The sequence below is a fragment of the Liolophura sinensis genome, chromosome 1 (assembly GCF_032854445.1).
Source record: "Liolophura sinensis isolate JHLJ2023 chromosome 1, CUHK_Ljap_v2, whole genome shotgun sequence".
Lineage (NCBI taxonomy): Eukaryota > Metazoa > Mollusca > Polyplacophora > Chitonida > Chitonidae > Liolophura > Liolophura sinensis.
Genome location: NC_088295.1, coordinates 65660310 through 65682044, shown reverse-complemented (window position 1 = coordinate 65682044; position 21735 = coordinate 65660310). Strand labels below are relative to the sequence as shown.

The following is a 21735-nucleotide window of genomic DNA, read 5'->3' as shown; positions in this document are numbered from 1 at the left end:
GCGATGTGGACTGGCGACTGAATACAAATGCAAGGCTTAACGCGTGGACTGCGGTGTTGTTGCTAGTGCTAGCGAAGGGTTGGGCAGCGGACAGCACGCGGTGACAGCAGGTAAGCACTGAGATTATTTTACTCTATCTAATCTCCACTGCGATTGGTGTTCGCTTAAGGTAGAGATGTTGGGAAGTTGCATTAAAATACCCTGTCAAGGTGCCATGCTAACTGGTTGAAAATGAAGGGACAGATCGTTTAAATCAGGAGTGAACCCAATCCTTGTATGATGGTGCAGTCCTGATGCCAGTGCGGTGTAGGCAGTGATCAAGCAAGTCAGCTGTTCCCTGTACCAAGATTTCTTATTTACGTGTTCACTTTACTCAGGAACCTTCATCAACTTCAGTACCTGTAGGCCTACCCCAATTTGGTGGGTGATCTAAGACTGTATAACCACCGTGGCACGCAGTAGTTTCATTGAACAATCAAGAAGACCCCTCCCAAAATCTTTTCTATGGCCTTTTTCCTGGTCCGGTTCATCGGTTGGGGTTGGGGGCTGGGTGGGGTTGGGGGTAGGGTTGTATAGGGGCAGGTTTGCATAAAGGTCGCAGGGTTGAAAGGTTGGGGGAGAAAGTGAAGAGTTTGGAAATCAGCCCCCCCCCCCACCAACTTTCTTCAAAAGCATCAGGTTTTGGGCAAACCCCAGCATTACCCCTCACCCAATTTCAGACTGAGTGAGACATAGCTCCCTCTCCCCTCCCAGATTTGGAACTCATTCCACTGCCCATATGAAATATTATGCAGAAATATGAGAGATCCTGAACTGATCTGAAAACACTTGTAGATTCTTAGTTGGTGTCACATGCTCATAAGTTATAGAGATAGGCCCCTATAGTGCCAGTTAGAGCACATGCACTCAAATGCTCGCTATATAGTTCCAGTTAGAGCACAGGTACTCAAATACTGTTTATAGTGTAAGCTTGAGCACAGGCACTCAGAAACAGCAAGCCTATATGTTATATACCAGTATCCTACAAATTGAATATCGTAGCCCTGGGTGACTACATTTTCTTTTTTTACTTGATAAGCACTCATCAAAACATTAAAACACAAATTTAGTCATTTAAGGCTAACCTAACAGTTTATGATTTAAACATTGTGAAACGCACATTGCGTGGATGCCCACACCAGTTGTATGTTGTTGTTGGCACAAATTGAAAACCCAGAAAGCTGATAAATTATCCTGAGCTTTCTTCTGCAGTATCCATCACATAAATATTCACAGCTTTGAGTGTCTGGGTTCCTCGAAAGGACAAGGAGGTGATAAATACAACATGGAGCTAAATGGGTGATATGCTGATTTTTGCCGATTTCTAAAGTTTAAATCACTACAGGGCAATATGAAACAATAGGCACATTCTGATTGCTCTTCCAGAAAAAAATTCTTGTTTAAAAATCTATATTTTTCATCATTCATGTTAAAATCTTATTCAAGGTTGTGTTTGTTTCTGCCTGAAGTAGTCAAGTGTGCTGATGATTGGTGGTGATGCTAGATTTTACTAGGCCTACCTGTACATGCATACTGCATACATCATACTGCTGTGTGGTTGGCTATGAAGTATGATGCGTGTTTAGTCCCCACTGTACACTTTTCACCCTGAATAGTTTTTGTGAAGAAGAGTTCTGCATCACTGGCTTAGCACATAATTACACGCAGAGGCCTGTCAGACTATCAGACTGTCTGCTTACTACTGATAAAGTTTTCACTTTGAAACTATTATCCACGCTTTAGATGAATACTTAAAAGATTTTGGTTCAACATGTAATTGTGGAGTGCAAAAGGTGTTATGTTTCACTAGTTCTTCAACTACCTGGTACAGTTTTGCCAGGCCGTCAGATGAGAGATGAGCCCACACCTGGGTTGATTTGCACAGTGCAGTGTGTATGTACATGTTATTGTACTATATTTGTCTTACCCTTCAAGGCTCTGTGACCGCTATGGTGGCCAAATGTTTAGAACATCCGCCTGGAAGTCAAGAGACCCACCACAAACCCGGCCACATCAGGTCATACCAAGGACTTTAAAAATGGTACTTGTTCAATGTTGCTGCCTCGGGACAGAAGTTAGAATAATGTAACATGACAGTTTGGCCCAGTGTCAGTATAATGTGACTGGGTGGGGTGCCATGTCTGGTATCTTTTGTATGACCATTCAGTGGTAGTACTTTGTCGGCATGGACTCGCTCTGCCACAAGAAGTCACAGAATATGTACACATCTTTTTAACTTCTTGTTGTCAATTGACTGAAAAATTGTTAAGTACCAGTTTGGCAGTATGACATAAAACCCCTGGCATACATATATACATACATACTTCAAGGCTTTATATAAAATATCACCATTTTCCATGATGATAATGGGTTTGCCTGAAATATAAAGCCCCTATATAATGAACTGAAAGGCCTGACATTTTCACTGCCTTTAATTTGATGTAAACAAAGAAAGATATTCACCTTGGCTTCCAAAATTGGTGAGTTTAAGGCAACAAGGCTATTAGCCAGAATACACATCAGAGAGTCTCACTTAAGCTCAGGGGTCCCTTGCACAAAGCGTTCACCAGGCTTCATTGTATTAGTTAAGAAACATTTGGTGAGGAAATTAAGAAAAATTAAAAACTGACAAAAATTTCCTGACAGGATCAAACAACTTGAACCATTTTAATGACCTTTGAAAGGAATGGCAGACCAAAAGCATATACTTGTGTGCATTGACAAAGTTTCCCAGGGTAATTAAGTCTCAAGATGCATAACTCGAAAGCACCGATATGTAATCAGTTTTGATCTGTCAGATACAAGTCATCTCTGGAACCCAAGAATGCAGCTGTTATTACTTCTGGCAACAGAATCCTGGTTTAATTGCATTTTAACCATATTTGTTTGTGGTGTACAAGTGACGCAACCTCATGTTTCCAGTTGCCTTAACGTTGCGCATCTGATGGCCTTGCACGTATAAACTTTTTTGGATGCATTGATTAAAAGGTAGATGCTTGTGTGCACTCATGTGATTTTAATTTGGAACCCTGCTACAGTTAAAAGCTAATAATCATTGCTTTATTACTTCAGAAACATGGGGGACAGAAAGAAGGTGATACTGGTAACTGGAGGAAGTGGGCTGGTGGGAAAAGCCATTGAGACTGTGGTGAACGAGAGAGGGGGGAGGCAGGAAGGAGAAGAGTGGCATTTTGTGTCATCTAAAGACGCAGACCTCACGTATGTGTGCACTTTTAGCTCATGTAACAGCTACATGTAACAGGTGATATGGAGGCAGGCCAAGAAGTACATGTAATAGTATGTCAATGTCATTGATGAAGTTCTGAGTAAACATCACTTTGTGAATATGCAAAATGTCTTATATTGATTTTACTGCAAATATTCAGTTTTGAAGTTAGATCAATAAATAGTATTAAATTTCCAGTCACTATCCTCGATTTTAATTTTCAGTAAATATCCTGTACTGAATTTGAAGTAAATATGGTTTCTGAATATAAAATATGCCCACATATACATGCACAAATACATGTGTCTTGCTAATAAATTGATAGTAAGTATATAGTGTTGAATTTCAAAAAAAAAAACATAAATGTTGACTACTATATTTTTTAATGAAAACTAGTACAGTGTGTGGTATGGCTAGCCTACAAGAATGGTGCGTGTGGAAACAAAGTGTCGACAAACTTGCGATTTATTGGCACCATGGTAGCAGTCTACTTGTGTGTTCAATGTTTTTAACTGGGTAGTATGTATTTTACATGTGAGAATTGATTTTTACGTCAGGCATTAAATTTTGTTTACAGAAATCGTGAATCAACCCAAGAGTTGTTCAAACGTATAAAGCCTACTCACGTCATTCATCTAGCAGCTCTTGTTGGAGGACTTTTCCGAAATCTCAAATACAACCTAGACTTTTATGTAAGTAAAGTAAATCAGCATTTTTATGTTTCGGCATCCTTTGAAGATTGAAGGATTTTGACTTACAGATGTACATGCATGTCTGAAATCTTTTCATTGTCTCTCTCCAAAATACAAAAGTTGTGAAATAAATTGAGGAGGAATGTCCAAGCCAAGATATATAAGATTTTTGCTATTTTTGACCGGTTATCTGATCTCAAAAGTTTCAGATTCGCAGTGTTATGGTCTGTTTCTATATTTACTTTCCAAGCATAAGCAAGGTATGGAAATGGGAAAAAGTATTCTTGCATAAACATACCAGTACATTTACATGTAAGTCCCTGGCTACTTATGTTAAAGGATTAGTGTCCAGATTGGTTATTTATTCATAATTAGCTACCCCTGTATATATTGTTAAATGGAGTGTAAAACCCTATAGGAAGAAAGTACAGTAATGTGAGTACTATGGCATTAAAATCACTAGATAATGAGGCTTATGCAGTTTTCCCGCCAAAACTGCGTAGTCAGTGTCGAATGACGTTATACATGTCTAACCTTTTTTTGAGCTGTCGGAGCTTCACCATTTAGTTCAGTGTTAAAAATCCACACAAGGCAAACAATCATATCAAATTTTTTCACGAAATGGTTCGCAGTTCTGCATACTGTTGTAAAAACAGGTCTTTGAAGAGCCCTGGAGTTAGATTTTTCAAGTTTCCTGACTATTTGACTCTCAGGAAAGCATGCTTTCACGTCACAAGACGGAAGGCTTTTATACAAACCAAACACAGCCAAATATTTGCTGGGCTGGTAGGAGTTGGGATAAGAATCCCTGACGGGCAGCTTAATTTTAACAGCAGGGGGGTGTGGGGTGCAGATTGGGCTGTAAAACAAAGCCGCAGTTCATTGGCCATTAGTTTGAGCAATCTTCAGTATGCCCCTAAAGCGAAAGAAAGAGATGCAACCACATGGTGGCTTCCAATGAATGTTGTTTTGATACACACTATCCCATTGGACGTGTCTCTCCTGTAGACCAATGAGTGAACTTCTAACAAATTGTGAACTGGGTAAAGTAACACAGTGGCCGTTTGACAACGTCGATCATATTCGGCTACAGAGGATGATTAAACCAAAAACAATCCAAAACTGATTATGTTGCTGGACTGCAGTAATCAAGAGGCAATGGCTAGGGTTGAATTACTGGTTGTTGATAAATTACACATGAAAGCTGTGAAAACAAGTGATTTCTCTTTGAATACTTCTCATGGTAGATGCAAGAGCAATCTTGCCAATATAGTGGTATTCCATCACCTGTTGTTTTAATCTCTGATGCAGAATGCAAGGATTATCCACAGCGCAGGAAACAAAAGAGGATTAAATACCTCTTCATAATACCTGTTTGACGTGCTTGAGTAGTTCCAGCCATAATATATCTAGGAAAATCAAACAGTTATAAGAATTTTTTTTTCAGTATTGCCTTGATTAAATGATCGAAAATTAATCCCCTTGAACCCATTTTTGAAGTAAATTGACTTGGGGGAATAGAATGATATTTATTGTGAGTGGACAGAAAGAAAGAATAGTAAATATACACACAAAGTGTAGACTTACAGTGTAACACAGGATAAGGCTATATCTTAGCAGTCAGTAGGCCTATTGCCAGTGTGGTTGGAAATGCCTGGATAAATATCAAATTTAACGTCTAAAGCTCGGAATCAGAGATACCAGTGTCATAAATCGGAACTTCAATGACACCCACTATGGATCATGAGTTTCCTGCCCCTGGGTTTCCTCTGCGAGTTTTCCTCCCACTGTAAGCTGGTTGCCGTTGTGTAAATGAAATATTCTTGAGTATGGCACAAAACGTTAATCCAATAAATAACTAAATGCATATGCATGCACAGGCATTTGCTATGATACCCTGGATACCTGGTTAGTTCATAGTGTTGTGGACAGTCGCTATGTGCAGATCAGATAGTACCACCTGTTCATACAGCTCTAGCGTTTTTATTGTATTTTGTATTGTTTTGTATTGAACATGGATCTAGATGAGATCATCTGCGTCAGATCAGATTGTTACCAGCTATTCATACAGTCATGGTGTATTTTATTGTATTATGTAAGTTTTGTATTGAATGTGGATCAAGATGAGATCATCTGCATCAGATCAAATTGTTACCAGCTATTCATACAGTCATGGTGTATTCTATTGTATTATGTAAGTTTTGTATTGAATGTGGATCTAGATAAGATCATCTGCATCAGATCAGATTGTTACCAGCTATTCATACAGACGTGGTGTATTTTATTGTATTATGTAAGTTTTGTATTGAATGTGGATCTAGATAAGATCATCTGCATCAGATCAGATTGTTACCAGCTATTCATACAGACATGGTGTATTTTATTGTATTATGTAAGTTTTGTATTGAATGTGGATCTAGATAAGATCATCTGCATCAGATCAGATTGTTACCAGCTATTCATACAGTCATGGTGTATTTTATTGTATTATGTAAGTTTTGTATTGAATGTGAATCTGTGTGAGATCTGCATTGCATCAGGCTAAAATGGTGAAGCTGAAGGATGCAGGGTTGATTTTCCACTACTGCTTACAGGAGCAAATATTTTTTCTTTTCTTTCTTTCAATTGTTTCTTTAAATTGAAGTCCCCTTTAGTGGATATCTGCCAGCTTTTTGATTTATTTATTTTATTTGTTTGATTGGGGGTATATGCCGTACGTCTAGAACGTTTTAGTTATACAGCCATTATTATGTTGGGAGGAAACTGGGCAGAGCCAGGGGGAAACCCACGACCATCAGCAAGATGCTGGTAGACTTTCCCATGTACAGCCGGAGAGGAAGCTGGAATGAGCTGGACTTGAACTCACAGCGACCACCTTGATGGGAGGCTCTTGGGTCATTGTGCAGCACTGGCGTGTTAACCCCCGCAATCACGGAGGCCCTGCAGGCCTTTTGAGATAATCAAATTATTGTTTTATGGGTAGAATATATCTTTTTCCAGTGTCGGGGGAGGGTATAAACATAGAAATAAAACTCAATAATTATCTAATTGGTTTGAAGTGTGGACTGTTCCAACAAATTTTCTTCTGAAGACATATTTACATGATTTACGTGATCAGAAGGCTTTGAAAACAACAGGAAGATCAGTTAAAAAATATCAAAATGAAAAGGTGGATGTTCACTTTTAATTTTATTTCATTTCTGTAGGGTATTGCAAATTGATGATTGGGGCACATTGGAATTCTTGTTATTTCAGGCTGCCACACATAAACAGCAATGAAAATGTATGAGAAGCTTAACAACCAAGAGCATCTAACTAACTGAAACTCAGAAGCTGCTCAACTGATCCGACCACATCACTTTCAGCCATGATTCATAATACAGTGGTTATTTCATGATGACATCTAGGGAATGTGTGGCTGCTACTCTTAAGTTTATGAAAAAACATTTCAAAAACGATGTTCCTGAAAAACAACTAGGCAAGTAACTTGCCTCTGTAGGTAGACTGGTTAACACCAAAATGTCAACGGATGGACTGACAGACTATGTTATCCCATAATTATGACCCAAAAATGTGTATGTGTGAAATAACACCATACATGACAATAGATAATTACAAAAGATGATCCAAGCAATTACAAATCAACTAAAAAATTGTGAAACTACAATGGTTAAAACTTCTTTTGCCCTATCTTGTTTCAGCGTCAGAACACCATCATCAATGATAATGTTTTGTACACATCTTACGAGAACAAAGTGGAGAAAGTGGTATCTTGCCTGTCAACCTGTATTTTCCCAGACAAAACCATCTACCCCATTGATGAGACCATGGTATGTACCGTTAACTTAATACCACTCCTACTACTTAATACTACTCCAGTATCTGAAGTAGAATCTTTGTAATGTTAATATAGTACTTGGGAAGAGCTAGTTCTGTGTCAAGGCCTGTATGTCTTAAAAGCAGAGTTCAGTGATAAGAATCGAGATGGTCTGAACTGCTTTACTACATCCTCAGAAAATCGCATGTATTAAAATCACTGTTAATAGTCTCAGAGAATAATATGAAAACGAAAGTTTTCTGTGGATTCCAGTTTTGCCTGGTGCGACGTCTTGCAGGAACACTTGGCAACGCCCATCAAACAGATGATGTACTTTCAAAAGTGAATGACGTTGTTCCAACATAACTGCCTTATTTGACACCATATCTGCCTTATTTGACATCATATCTGCCTGATTTGACACCATATCTGCCTGATTTGACATCATCTCTGCCTGAGTTGTAGACAAAAGGAATATCATCATGTCATAACAGGAAAATTTTACAGAAGCTGCTAAGGATTTTATTTTTGAGGACTTTTCATTTATAGGGGTTAAGTGGAGTTATTCACCTTAAATCTTTCTGAACTGTGGCATTAGCTCTATTTTATAGGGTTTCCTTCATATCATTTTAATATTTCCGCAGTGTTTTCTCCTGGAACTGAAGTAGCAATTTAACAATTTTATATTCATATGAAGACAATAGAATATTTTTTTTATGTACTTTTATGTACTTATCAACTTACAAAGCTCAAAAGACAGTAGTTGGAAATGTTCCTGTGCATAATCACAAATTTTAAGACATGAAATATGGAGGTTGTTGACAGGCCTTGAACAAAATCGGAATGACAAAAAGTATGACATCACCCAATACTGAGCCATTCACATCTGGCTAATGAATATGACATCACCTAATACTGAGCCATTCACATCTGGCTAATGAATATGACATCACCTAATCCTGGGCCATTCACATCCAGCTAATGAATATGACATCACCTAATACTGAGCCATTCACATCCGGCTAATGAATATGACATCACCTAATCCTGGGCCATTCACATCCAGCTAATGAATATGACATCACCTAATCCTGGGGCATTCACATCTGCCTAATGAATATGACATCACCTAATCATGGGCCATTCACATCTGGCTAATGAATATGACATCACCTAATCCTGGGCCATTCACATCCGGCTAATGAATATGACATCACCTAATCCTGGGCCATTCACATCCGGCTAATGAATATGACATCACCTAATCCTGGGCCATTCACATCCGGCTAATGAATATGACATCACCTAATCCTGGGCCATTCACATCCGGCTAATGAATATGACATCACCTAATACTGGGCCATTTACATCCGGCTAATGAATATGACATCACCTAATCTTGGGCCATTCATATCCAGCTAATGAATGTGACATCACCTAATCCTGGGGCATTCACATCCGGCTAATGAATATGACATCACCTAATCCTGGGCCATTCACATCCAGCTAATGAATATGACATCACCTAATACTGGGCCATTCACATCTGGCTAATGAATATGAGGTGATGTCCACGGAATTGTTGTGTCAAACAATTATTTTCACTTGATTCATGTTGCGTGAAAGCATTGGATGAGTAACAAGCAGAATCTGTGTCCCAAGGTATGATTTGCAGGTTTATCTTTAGTACCATACAAACTCTTCCCTGGGTGTCTAATACAAGGCCTGAAGTCTTAAGAGGATGCTTTTGGGTCCTCTAAAATTATGCACGGTCCTCCGCTTTGTTATAATACAAACATCAAATGAGAAAGCTGCAAGCATGTGTAATACAGCAGTCTTTATAAATATATGTAAAACGCATAGCTAATCTGGGTTAATGATACAGGTAAACATTGTGGAGAAACATAAACAGAGGTCATCCAGTACATTAAATTCCAAAACAAGCGCTGTTGTGTTTACCCTGAATTCTATAGGCATACATATAGTCATGACAGGGGTTGAAATGTTCTAGTTAACAAAACATCAGACATATTGATCCCTGAATGTGAATGTGTTAGTATAGGGGCAGGTATTTTCAGCACAGATAAGTATATAAACCGATATAGAACAACTAACATGGCCTTACTTACAAAGTCATTCTCTTAGCGAACTATGCTGCAGTTTGCAGCTGTCACCGTCAAATCTGGTGGAAATCTTACAGCCTTTATCATGACCGTAGACACATAATCTTAGTAAACATACTGAGAACTGCTTTGTATATGCACAATTCAAACACCAGGTACATGTATGTGTATTTACAAACATATAAGTTGGTAGAACACCATAAGAACAGCTTGCATGAAAACAAGAGCAAGCTTGTCAAGCCAACACTAAAATATATCCAAAAATGGAAATAAAATAGAACTATTTTATATATTATTCTCAATATATTTTCAAGTTCTATTTCTGTTTTGTAACCTTACCCCTACTGTGAAGAGAAATTTATTCTGCTTGCAAAGCAACAGGTGAAACCGTTGTGGCCTGATCATGTAAATATGTCTGCAGCAGGAAAAATTGCTGGGAAAATCTACAATTCTCAGAAATTGATGATATGTAAGTTTTAGTAATTTTTTATTTATACAAGACAACATTGACAAAAGATTTATTTTTCCTGCGAAACAACAATTATTAATAAATTGGTGTGACCCAACTCTTGCGGTGACACACACAACATTAGTCATCAGAGACTCATAACTTGATCGTGCAAGTTGTCTGTGTGGAATGATAAAATGTGGACTTGAGTGCCTTTAAAAGGTTTTGATTGGATTTCAGTCTGATCTGCGAGATTGTAGGTGCTGTATATACACATTGACTGTGCTAAACAACATTCTGCTGTCCTACTGGTTTAATATGTTACCTGAAGACAGTAATTATTATTTGCCTTCATGTGAATAGGGCCTATGAGGGACAAGAGTTCATGGGATTTCCGCGTGGGTGTGCTTGCGCATATACTGGAAGTTGGGGTTGGAAAACGCTTCATTCGCCCAACGCTGGTGTGCAAAGATCATGTATTGCCCAGGTTCTAATCCCAACTTTTGGTATATTCGCAGAACTCCCCTGAACTCGTGTGAGGTACAAGTATTGTACAATGTTGTTGTCTGGTTTCTTTTTGCAGATTCACAATGGACCTCCACACAACTCTAACTTTGGTTATGCTTATGCCAAACGTATGATTGATGTACAGAATAGGTAAGCGCAGAAAGCCAGGGCTATGATCAGGTTTATTAACATTTGCCGATAGTCAGCTGGTAGATACATGTACAGAAAGGAAGTTTTTGTGTTCAAAATATTAAAATTAAGTCAGCTAAGAATTTGTCCATGACTATTTTGCTCACTTTGCGGGTTCCTGAGAGCTCTATTCCTCTTCAAAACATACATTGGTTAGGTTTGTTTGGAAAGTAGGATGATATCCTACTGAAAAGAAAAAACAAAAACTGTTTCAGCACCTAAAGTAATATTTTATCACATTTAGTTTCCTGAAAATGCTCTTTTTTTGGGCAGTTTTACATCATGTACTTTATTTACCTAAACTTTAGTCCATGACCAGGTTACTTATTTTGCCTGTTCTGTTAGTTCTGTTTTAAGTCGGGGTAATAACTTATATCTGTTCAGTCTTAATGGTTATAGTGTACTTTATCAACTGACTCAGCTGAACCGTTCCAGGACAAATAAAGACTGTGTTTTGCAAATATTGCATGATTTGTGTTTGCAAATTCCTTTCAAATCAAAATCTTCCAAAGAATTTGCATTTTTAAACGCTCTAATATTTGAACCACATGTGATCACACTGTTCCTATTTCTTTAAGCATCTAAAACACAGATTCACAGAATATTAGCTTATTGAAACATCCTTCATCTATACAGACCTGGTATTGGCATCAAGTAATTGATGGCAGTAAATGGTTTGTATAGACCATTTGGATTGGAGATGTTAGGGTGATATAAGTCAGTCATCTCTGGGAGCAGCTGGAACGCTGAGTAGTTTTTCTGGGTGCAAAATGTATTCAATCTGTTTCATTGTTTGTTTGGATATTTGCTTGAGATTAAAAATAAACTTTCAGTTTTTGCCAACATTGTTTCTTATATTACGGTATATACTGTAGTTCTTCGTGAAAATAATCTGGGCATTTTTTTTTTACATAAACCTTTACAATTGTCACAATCACTATTGCTGCTAAAAGGGTATATTAGAGTAGTTTAAAAAAGAGAAATATCTCAGAGTTATATCGTCATGGTGAAAATTTGTGTGAAGTATTTATGATATGAATGTATGAAATTGTCATGATCTTATCGAACTATGCTGTAGTTTGTAGCTGTCACCGTCAAATCTGGTGGAAATCTTACAGCCTTTATCATAACCGTAGGCACATAATCTTAATAAACATACAGAGAACTGCTTTGTATATGCACAATTCAAACACCAGGTACATGTATGTGTATTTACCAAACATAGAAGTTGGTAGAACACCATGAGAACAGCTTGCATGAAAATAAAAACAAGCTTGTCAAATCAACCCTAAAATATATCCAAAAATGGAAATAAAATAAAACTATTTTGTATCATTCTCAATATATTTTCAAGTTCTATTTCTGTTTCATAACCTTACCTTACCTTAAACTTTGCTGTGAGTTGGGTGTAGTTGGAGTAGATTAACGAAAGAAAAAACTCTCTCTCAGATAAGCTATATTGGAAATGAAAGTCCACTGCTTATAATTCCTATAGCGACAAATTTTTGTAATTTTAAATACAAGTCTTCAAATATAGACAACCAGGTCATTTATTTACATATGGTATTTATAAAAATGTTTCAGGGCTATTGCTGAAATATTGCCAAAGTGTGTCAAACTATAATTATTCATTTTGTTTCAGGGCTTATCACAGTCAGTATGGGTGTAAATTCACATCTGTGATACCTACCAATGTGTTTGGCCCTCATGACAACTTCAACCTGGAGGATGGTCATGTGTTACCTGGGCTAATTAACAAAGTCTACACTGCCAAAAGTAAGACAGCAGTCTGTTCAGGGGTATTCAGGTCCGTCATGGTACCAGTATATATTAGGGTCAAAATATTTGGTATTTGGGAGCTCAAAATGATGACCTCAAATTCACCCCTAGTCTATCAAAAAAATTTGTACCATTCATTTATTTGATTGGTGTTTTACACCATACTCAAGAATGTTTCACTTATATGAAGGCAGTCAGCATTGTGGTAGGAAGAAACTGGCCAGAGCGCGTGGGAAAACTCACGACCATCGGCAGGCAGCTGACAGTCCTTCCCATGTACGGGCGCAGAGGAAACCAGCATGGGCTGGACTTAAACGCACAGCAGCCACTTTGGTGAGAGGCTCCTGAGTCATTGTGCCACGCTGGACGTGTAACCACCTCTTCCACTGAGGCCCCACTCTGTATCATGCATATGTTCATAATGTCTAGACAGATATAAATTTATGCATTTTATCCACTTCCCTTAGTTTTACAATGACAGAAATGTAATTACGTTACACACTTTTAATCATTTTGAATGAGCCCCAGGTTTGTCGGGGTCATGTCTCTGAAGAGCTTGAAATATCAAACCCCGTAAATTCAGGAGGGATTAGGGTTGACACTACTGGGAGGAAAACATGCATGTCCTGTTTCTTTAAGCTAAACATATGTTTACCCAGTTTTGTTTTAAGCATATTTTGTGTGCATTTCTGTCACTAGCTACTAAGACACAAATTATCACTATATTCAAAAAGGAAGATAAATGGCATTCAGATTTTTCCTTAATGAGGCTAAAACAAGAGATTTTTTTGCAATCCAAAATGTATTTGCTAATGAAATCAGTTTTCTGTATTAATTTTACCTAGGATGGCTCAAATAATTGCCTGTCAGTAAACTACAGACTCCTATTTATAGTGATAAAACAATTCTTAAGTTTGAAACAGGTATGATGTGACCTGCCTTATAAATTTTAGGAACTTTATTTTTACTGATTTTGAATTGTAACACATGCACTGTCAAGATATAAAGCTTTTATCTTGCATGAGCATCTTCAGCTTTACAGGGTTTTCAACATGCGATAATACTACCGCCAAATGACATCCCTTAGTAAGGCGATATTAATGAGTTAGGGCAGCTTAGGGTTAATCTGTGATATTTAACATATATTGCCACAATATAGAACAATCGAAAAAAATAATTAAATAATTAATTAATGACCTGAATTATGTTGTTGAATGCCATGGTGTGTTGCTGTGCACAAAAAACAGATGTTCTGGTAGCAGTTATACTCGCATACATAAACCACCATGGTATATGAAAGGTACAACCGTAAGAAACCCCTGTATATCAAAGGAGAAGAAAACACATAAATGATGCCAAAATCAGATGGAAGAGTATCAAAACTAATTTGCAAATATGGTGTTTATTATTTTTTGGGATTTGTTTTCCAGGAGGATGTGATGCATGTGTAATAAACTTATTTCAATGTAAATATGTTGTTTATACCCGACATATTGATTTAGTTGGAATTATGATAAAATTTATAGAGATATTAAAATATAAATATGATCAAAATCCAGGTTGAACACATTTATTAACTGGAAAGACTCAATTCTAATGCCAATATAAACATGTGCTACATTCTCATTTATAACATTATTACAAAATATGGTTCCAAATACTCACCTTACAAAAGTGTTTTCAAGTGTGTTTTTCTCTTTAAAGAAAACTCAAAGAAAACTCAAAAGACAATACTTATCCCTAACTATTCACACTCTTTCATCTGAAATTGATGTAATTTTTGTTTTCTCCACCTTTAAAGTTTAGATGGGAAATGTACATTTAATTCTTGGCATATGTCTCCTACATGTACCGGAGAGTTCATCTATGAAATGGCAGTAGATTTTACAGGAAATCGTGTATTGATACTCTATTGACAGAAACCAACACGCCGTTTGTTGTCTGGGGCACAGGTTCCCCACTCAGACAGTTTATATACTCTCTAGATCTGGCTCATCTTTTTATCTGGGTTCTGAGAGAGTATGACAGTTGTGACCCTATCATCCTCTCTGGTAAGTCATTTCACCTGCTCGCTTTTCTAAAACTGTGCATTTTTTATTCGGTTGAACAAATTATGTTACATTGTAATGCTCTTTAAGGTGATTAAAAAAATTATCCTGATTTCAAATTTTACACCTTTTAAACAAGTTAAGTGTGATCTAACTTAATCCTAAATATTAACACTTTAGATAATTTGTAAACCTTCAGGTGAATTGAAACTTAAGAAATGTAAAAATTTTTTTTTTAATTGCAGAGATTTTGTATGTTTAAATCATTGAGATTTCTTAGTTCAGGCCTCACATTGTTCCCATATTTCCTATATTTTCTAGACCCTACTATATTTTCCTATATTTAATGAAAAATTCCTATGTTTTTGTCAAAATCAACTCAAAATTCACTTTCATTGTTGACCATTTTGTTGCTTTTTAACTTGCCTGTATATTGCCTGTAACTCCATATAGGCTACATCAGGAACATATGTCATACCCGTGACGTTTGCATCAAACAACATTTTTGTCAAATGAAAGCAATACTTATACTAAAATAGTACTATTCGCATCTAATCTTTATATAACAGTTTCTAACATTTGGAGAATAGAGCATTTAAAAAGTAGTTTCATTCATACATGTTATTCAACAAATTGTACCCAAATTCAACTTAGGGTAAATGTTCAGGGTGGGATTTCATACATATAAAGCATGAAGACATGAGGGAGATACTCCATAGATGTGTGTTAATTACTGAAAATGTTAATCAGTGCACAGGTACTTTGTCCATATATTAAGTTCAGGTTTTTACATAGGTGTGAACTACAAATGACAAAAAGATGTTCCCTAGTTGATAACTTGTATGCCTGCTAATTACAGTCAGTTACAAAAGTAATGACTTGATGTGTATTATAAGTATGACTATATGCTCATTTTTCCTGCATTGAGCTCAAATTGTGCATACAAAGGGCATACAACGGCATACTGTTCTTTCCTTGATGACTTGCAAGGTATATAGTAAAATTCATGACTTTGTTTATTTATTCGATTTTTGATGCCATACTCAAGAATTTTTTGACTTAAATGAGGCCATCTTTAAAAAAGTCATCGTTGGTAGTAAAATAGGGTAGGCTGGTAGCACAAATTTTTAGGGCTGTACTTGAATACTAGAATCACTTTGTGTTCTCAGATTTTGTCTATGCATCTCCTCCCAAACTAGGGCACTGATTTGATGAAACTTACCATACAACGTGCCTATCGTCTCAATTTGTGCATGCTTAAATTTAACGGCAATCCGGTTAATTACTTTCATGAATACACCCATTTAGAACTTCACATAGTAGTGCCTTTCCATGTATTCAGAGTTTGTCCACTCAACTCTCCCTGAAGTTCTGAACCTGTTTCCATGAAACTTTGCATACATCTTCCCTATCATCTATTCTTGTGCATGCTTAAGTTTGCAATCATGGAAATATTTTCATAATTACTCCCGTCGTGATGTTGGTGATGTTGATAATGTATCTTAGAATTACATCATCCAGCAGATAGCACAGTTGTTGAAAGCTGTTTGTCTCGCACCAATATTGGTGTGCATATGTGTATGCACAGATATGTCAAAGTTCTGTGGTTTACCAGTTTCAATCATCCATAAAACTGACCAGTCCACCATTGTATAATCGAAATATTATTGAGTTTGTAATTTAGCAACATTCAAATACGTAATAAGTCATCCATAGATCTCAGATTTTTGTCCGGAGTTTCCTGTATGTACATATATTTTCAGGGGAAAATTCCTATATTTCTCCTATATTTTTCTGAAAATCCTCCTATATTTTCACCTATATGTTTGCTGAGAGGCACTCTGAGGGCTGTAAGTTTGATTTAAAACTTGTGAAATTTTTTATTTATGTATCAATATTGTTAATTATTTATGAATAAATAAACAACTAATGTCACTGTGATGCATTACCACCGAGTACTTATTAAATAAATGTTTGTTTTAGCCCAGTGCAACATTTGTTGTCGAAAATGCGATTTTTTGATCCAGACAGATAAAAATCCTCGAAATTTGCTCGTCTGCGGTAACTACAACAAGTGTTCCTGAGTCTGGAACACTTGATCCAAAGATTCAGCTTGTTTTATTTTGGACAACAAAATATTCAGAAACAAATGAGCCGCGTACAAGACTTCTCCTGTCTGCGGGCAATCTGGATCTTGTGAGATCAACCAATCAGTATTTATGGGAATGCAAGTGTATACAAAATGTATACATGACCTTGAATGTATCATGTGATCATCTTTCACTGCTGTAATTTTCGTGACTGGACAACAAATTGTTTTGAAAGTCTGATTTTCGACTACAAATGTTGTTGGGCTTTAGGGTAACCCGATCACCCAACCAAACAAGGGCCCGCCGATCTTTTAAGGCTTTTGTTGTGAATATGATTGTGTTTTTTTTTTTCTTAATTTCTTCAAAATCGCCATCCCTTTCACTATTCAGCACAATGAAAGAACTACCTACCAAAAAGAATTTTTTTAGGATTGTCTTATAATCTCTGTGTATATGGTCTGTATAAGGGGAGATAACTTGTACACTGATGTGACACATGATGTACAAAGTTATATACATGTACTGCATGTACTGTAATTTTATTTCCCAAGTCAACTCATTTAGGAGTGTATAAAGTTCCCTTTTTGATACATAGCCATGGAATTTTACTAAAAGATATATATCTTCCAATACTTGACAGTTTTTCACTGAATACTAAAAAAATGTGGTGTCCTCTTCTGTTTTAGTGGCAGAAAAAGATGAAGTGACCATCAAACAGGCAGCTGAAATGGTGGTGGAAGCGATGGAGTTCAAAGGGGAAGTGGTTGTATCCTTGGAAAGTGGTTGTTTGGTAATAGAAACATTCAGTATGGGCAGGCGTAGTGGTGGTTAAGATTCATGTCTTTTTAACCACCAGGACACATGAGGTTTAACCCCAGCTAGGGAATCCACAAGTATTTTTGGTTACTTTTTTTGGAGCGCATTGGAGATTACTTGTCTTCCATCAATATAACCAAAACTTACAATTGGACTCGATATTTCAGCATATGTTTTTCTATCATATGGCAATACAAGTGTAAAATTCTTTCAGCCTTTAGGACAGATATTGACATTTGCTCTATGCTCTCTGTGGTCGAGGTGGTTAGCACACAGAGTAATGACCCAGGAGCCTCTCACCAATGCAGACACTGTGAGTTCAGGCCTTGCTCATGCTGGCTTCCCCTCTGGTGGGGTCTGTCAGCAATCTGCGGATGGTCATGGGTTTCTCTCCTATTATAATGCTGTCCGCCTTTGTATTGGTGACAAATTCTTGAGTACATCATAACATACCAATCAAATAAATAAATAAATAAATATAGCAATCAGGCTTGATTGTTGATCAATAAAAGTATCTGATTGGATTAGTTTGTATTAGTTTGAGGTCAATCCAGTTTTAAAGTTTCAAACTAAAGTAAGGTCAAACTACATCCAACTAGATGGCACATTGAATGGTTTGTTTTTTGACGTGATTCAAACTATTTCTAGATTCTGATTATAGTTAGGACTTATATCAGGTGAATGGATTTCATGTAAATGGGTTATATGTGAATGGCTTTCATGTAAGTGGGTTTTATGTGAATGGCTGCCATGTAAATGGTTTTTATGTGAATGTATTCATGTAAGTGGGTTTTATGTGAATGGCTTTCATGTAAACAAGTTTTATGTGAATGGCTTTCATGTAAATGAGTTTTATGTGAATGGCTTTCATGTAAATGGGCTTTATTGTGAATGGCTTTCATGTAAATGGTTTTTATGTAAGTGTCTTTCATGTACATGAGTTTTATATGAATGGCTTTCATGTAAATGGGTTTTATGGGAATGGCTTTCATGTAAGTGGGTTTTATGGGAATGGCTTTCATGTAAATGGGTTTTATGGGAATGGCTTTCATGTAAGTGGGTTTTATGGGAATGGCTTTCATGGAAATGGGTTTCATTGATACATGTTTGATGTGAGCTAGTTTGAAGACTAAATGACAGCAGGTTATTGTGATCATTCATGTTTACTAGTCCATATAGGGATGAGTTACACGTTTGATCTACTTTAGCTTAATTTACCTTAATTTGACAAAGTATGATACAACCAAATCAGATGGCCAGCATAAGAAGACTGCCAGCAATGCCAAATTAATGAAACTTTGTCCAGATTTCAAATTTACACCTTTTAAACAAGGTAAGTGTGTTGTAATTTAGTTCTGAATATTAACATTTTAGATAACTTGTGAGCTTTCAGGTGAATTGAAAATTAGGAAATATAAACTTAGATACACTGAGATTGTGTATGTGTAGATCATTTTGATTTTGCAAATTTTGAATTAAAAATGAATTTTTTTCTATAAATGTATTTAATTTATGAATTAATAAACAACTAATGCCAACCAATGGGTGTAAAATATATTGGGAGTATTCTGAGGAAGGTTTTTAATTGAAATTAAGAAACTTGCTTTGTCCTTGCATTTGTGTCATTTCTGGTTTCCATGTATAAATTCAATGTGAAACTGATAAATGAGCTGTGTTTATATATTTAGACACTGTACATCTATGTGGATGTGTATAGTTGACACATTTGTCGTGTTTGTCTTCTGCAGCGATAAAGGAGACTTGTGATTGGTTTGTGGCCAACTACGACACATTGCGCAAGTGAACCAGCCTATCAGGAGTTAGTATTTGACTGAAGAAATTTATATTTATCATGGGTTTTACATGGCAAAATATGAACAATGGAGATATTTGTCATGTGTTTACTGAAAGTATAGTTTTTTATGTTATTTATTGACCATTTATGAATTTTGAAGATATTATGCATTGGGACAACTGTTATAAGTGGGTTCATGTACTTGAGTTTTATGTGAATGGCTTTCATGTAAATGAGTTTTATGTGAATGGCTTTCATGTAAATCGGTTTTATTGTGAATGATCTATAGTGGGTCTTTTTTTTTCTTAGTGAAATGCATTTTGATTGCTGTTTTGTGGCATACCCAGAATATTTTACTGGCAGGATGGCTGTCATGTTTCAGTGTGAAGGAAACTGGTGAGAACCTATGACCACACCTCAGAAGGTCCCTTGACTAAAATGAAGGTGGTGTAAAAAAAACAGACGCTGCTATGTGATTGATGATCAGCACTGACCAGTCATCACTGGACCTTTCTTCTGGTTCATGGATGCAGATGGATTTACTGATTTGATATAGTTTTGACCTGTGATATAAATTCTGTATGTTGCATTATTACGTGCATGTCTAGTACCTGGAATCCGTTTTACAAAGTTGCTGCAGTGATGCGTTAAGTGCATTTACCTTGGCGTATATATATGTTATCATGGCCGAAAATTGGTCCCTTGGCAAGGTTTACTGATACCCTGTGGGCTGAGGCTAGTTTCCTCCACCGATAAACCTGACAACTGTCTTACATATAAAGGTGAAGTAATTTTGAGTATGTTTTAAAGCCCCAATCAAATACAGGTTTCTTGGTGCATCTGTATCAATGTCTTGACCAACCATAATGCATGTTAATACTTTCCCTACTTAATTCACAGAACATCCTACTGGCTATTTCCTCATTTTATTCAAATTTGTGTTTAATACATTTACATAATCAGTCTACGTCCAGCTTATTATGTGTTTAAAATGCATATAAATTAAGTGTGGAATCCTTGTCCATATTGATACATTTTTTTTTTTGTGAATGACTGTTACAGTCCAAAGAAGTCACTGAGGGTTTTGAATGATCTGTATTCTATAATCTGTATCAGTGCTTTGTGGTATTATTTTTACCATTTGTATAGCAAATACAGAATTCTTTCAAACATGATTGATGTCATTGTACATGAAATTCATGCATGATTAGTAGGCCTATTCTTTCACATTGTTTTCAACATTGAGTATGCCACATCCAAAATTGTTTTCAACAGGAAAAAAAGTCAGTTTAGTTTGTGCATGATCAGATTGTATTTTTTATAATCCAACTTATATCTGAGTCATTATTTACCTTGATATGAATCTGATTTCATATATGTGGCCTTACTTTAAATGAAAACAAAATAAAAAAGTTTGAAGTTGTTTTTATGGGAGACTAATTTACATCATACTCATGTATGCAGTTATTTTAAAAGTCACTACTGGTATCGAGCATGAAATGTATGGGTTATGTACTAGTATGTCTATTATGGTCAGCTTTACCACTTGCAGATACGCCTGGATGTCTTTAATGGTGTTACTGAGATAGTGAAATAATGAACAAGTCAGTGTGAAAACTATACATGTACTAGGTAGTTTAGCAGTAGAAGGAACTGTGAGATGTGTCACATTGGACACAAAAATACAAATCATCATCGCCTCTAGCTGAGACTAAGGAATTAAATGCCTACTGGTGGTATGTATTTGTGGAATTTTAAGTTGGACATATATTTTCTTACTTTGAGCTACTGTCTTTGAGCTACCAGATAATCAGGTTTTCATATATCAGAGGGTCATGTAGCATGAAATAAATAAAAACTGGTACACATACTTCAGTGTGTAAGACTTTGTTGTTTGTTACAGTTGTGAAACTGCGTTATAACATTTTAACAAAAATGTCATATACGTTGTTCTGTAGTTATTCTGCATGTACCTTCAAGTGGAAGTTCAGGATAGTTTACCTTAATAACCCTGGTCAACGTTGTACAAAATGGTGGGCAGAATTTCTTATGTTATAATCTGCCCTTTCTTATGGTACAAATGAGTACCAAAACTGAGTACCAAAACTAAGATAAAATGATCTCGGAAGCTCTGACCTAAGGGCACCCAGAGCAACTGTACAATGT

At 36.4% G+C, this 21735-nt stretch overlaps 1 protein-coding gene across 2 annotated transcripts; it reads left to right on the top strand.

Annotated features, from left to right (window-relative positions):
* The first annotated feature begins 72 nt into the window (after positions 1–72).
* On the top strand, positions 73–20699 carry LOC135468571 (GDP-L-fucose synthase-like). Of its 2 annotated transcripts, none has more exons than XM_064746910.1 (10): positions 73–110; positions 3112–3258; positions 3843–3957; positions 7659–7787; positions 10929–11002; positions 12684–12817; positions 14740–14871; positions 17645–17724; positions 19008–19107; positions 19523–20699. In XM_064746910.1, exons 2-10 carry the CDS (start codon positions 3116–3118, stop codon positions 19576–19578), a joined length of 963 nt encoding a protein of 320 aa, XP_064602980.1. In that variant the 5' UTR covers positions 73–110; positions 3112–3115; the 3' UTR covers positions 19579–20699. The 2 variants fall into 2 exon arrangements, with proteins under 2 accessions (XP_064602980.1, XP_064602985.1); XM_064746915.1 differs by lacking the exon at positions 73–110 and adding an exon at positions 2058–2080.
* The last annotated feature ends 1036 nt before the right edge of the window (positions 20700–21735 follow it).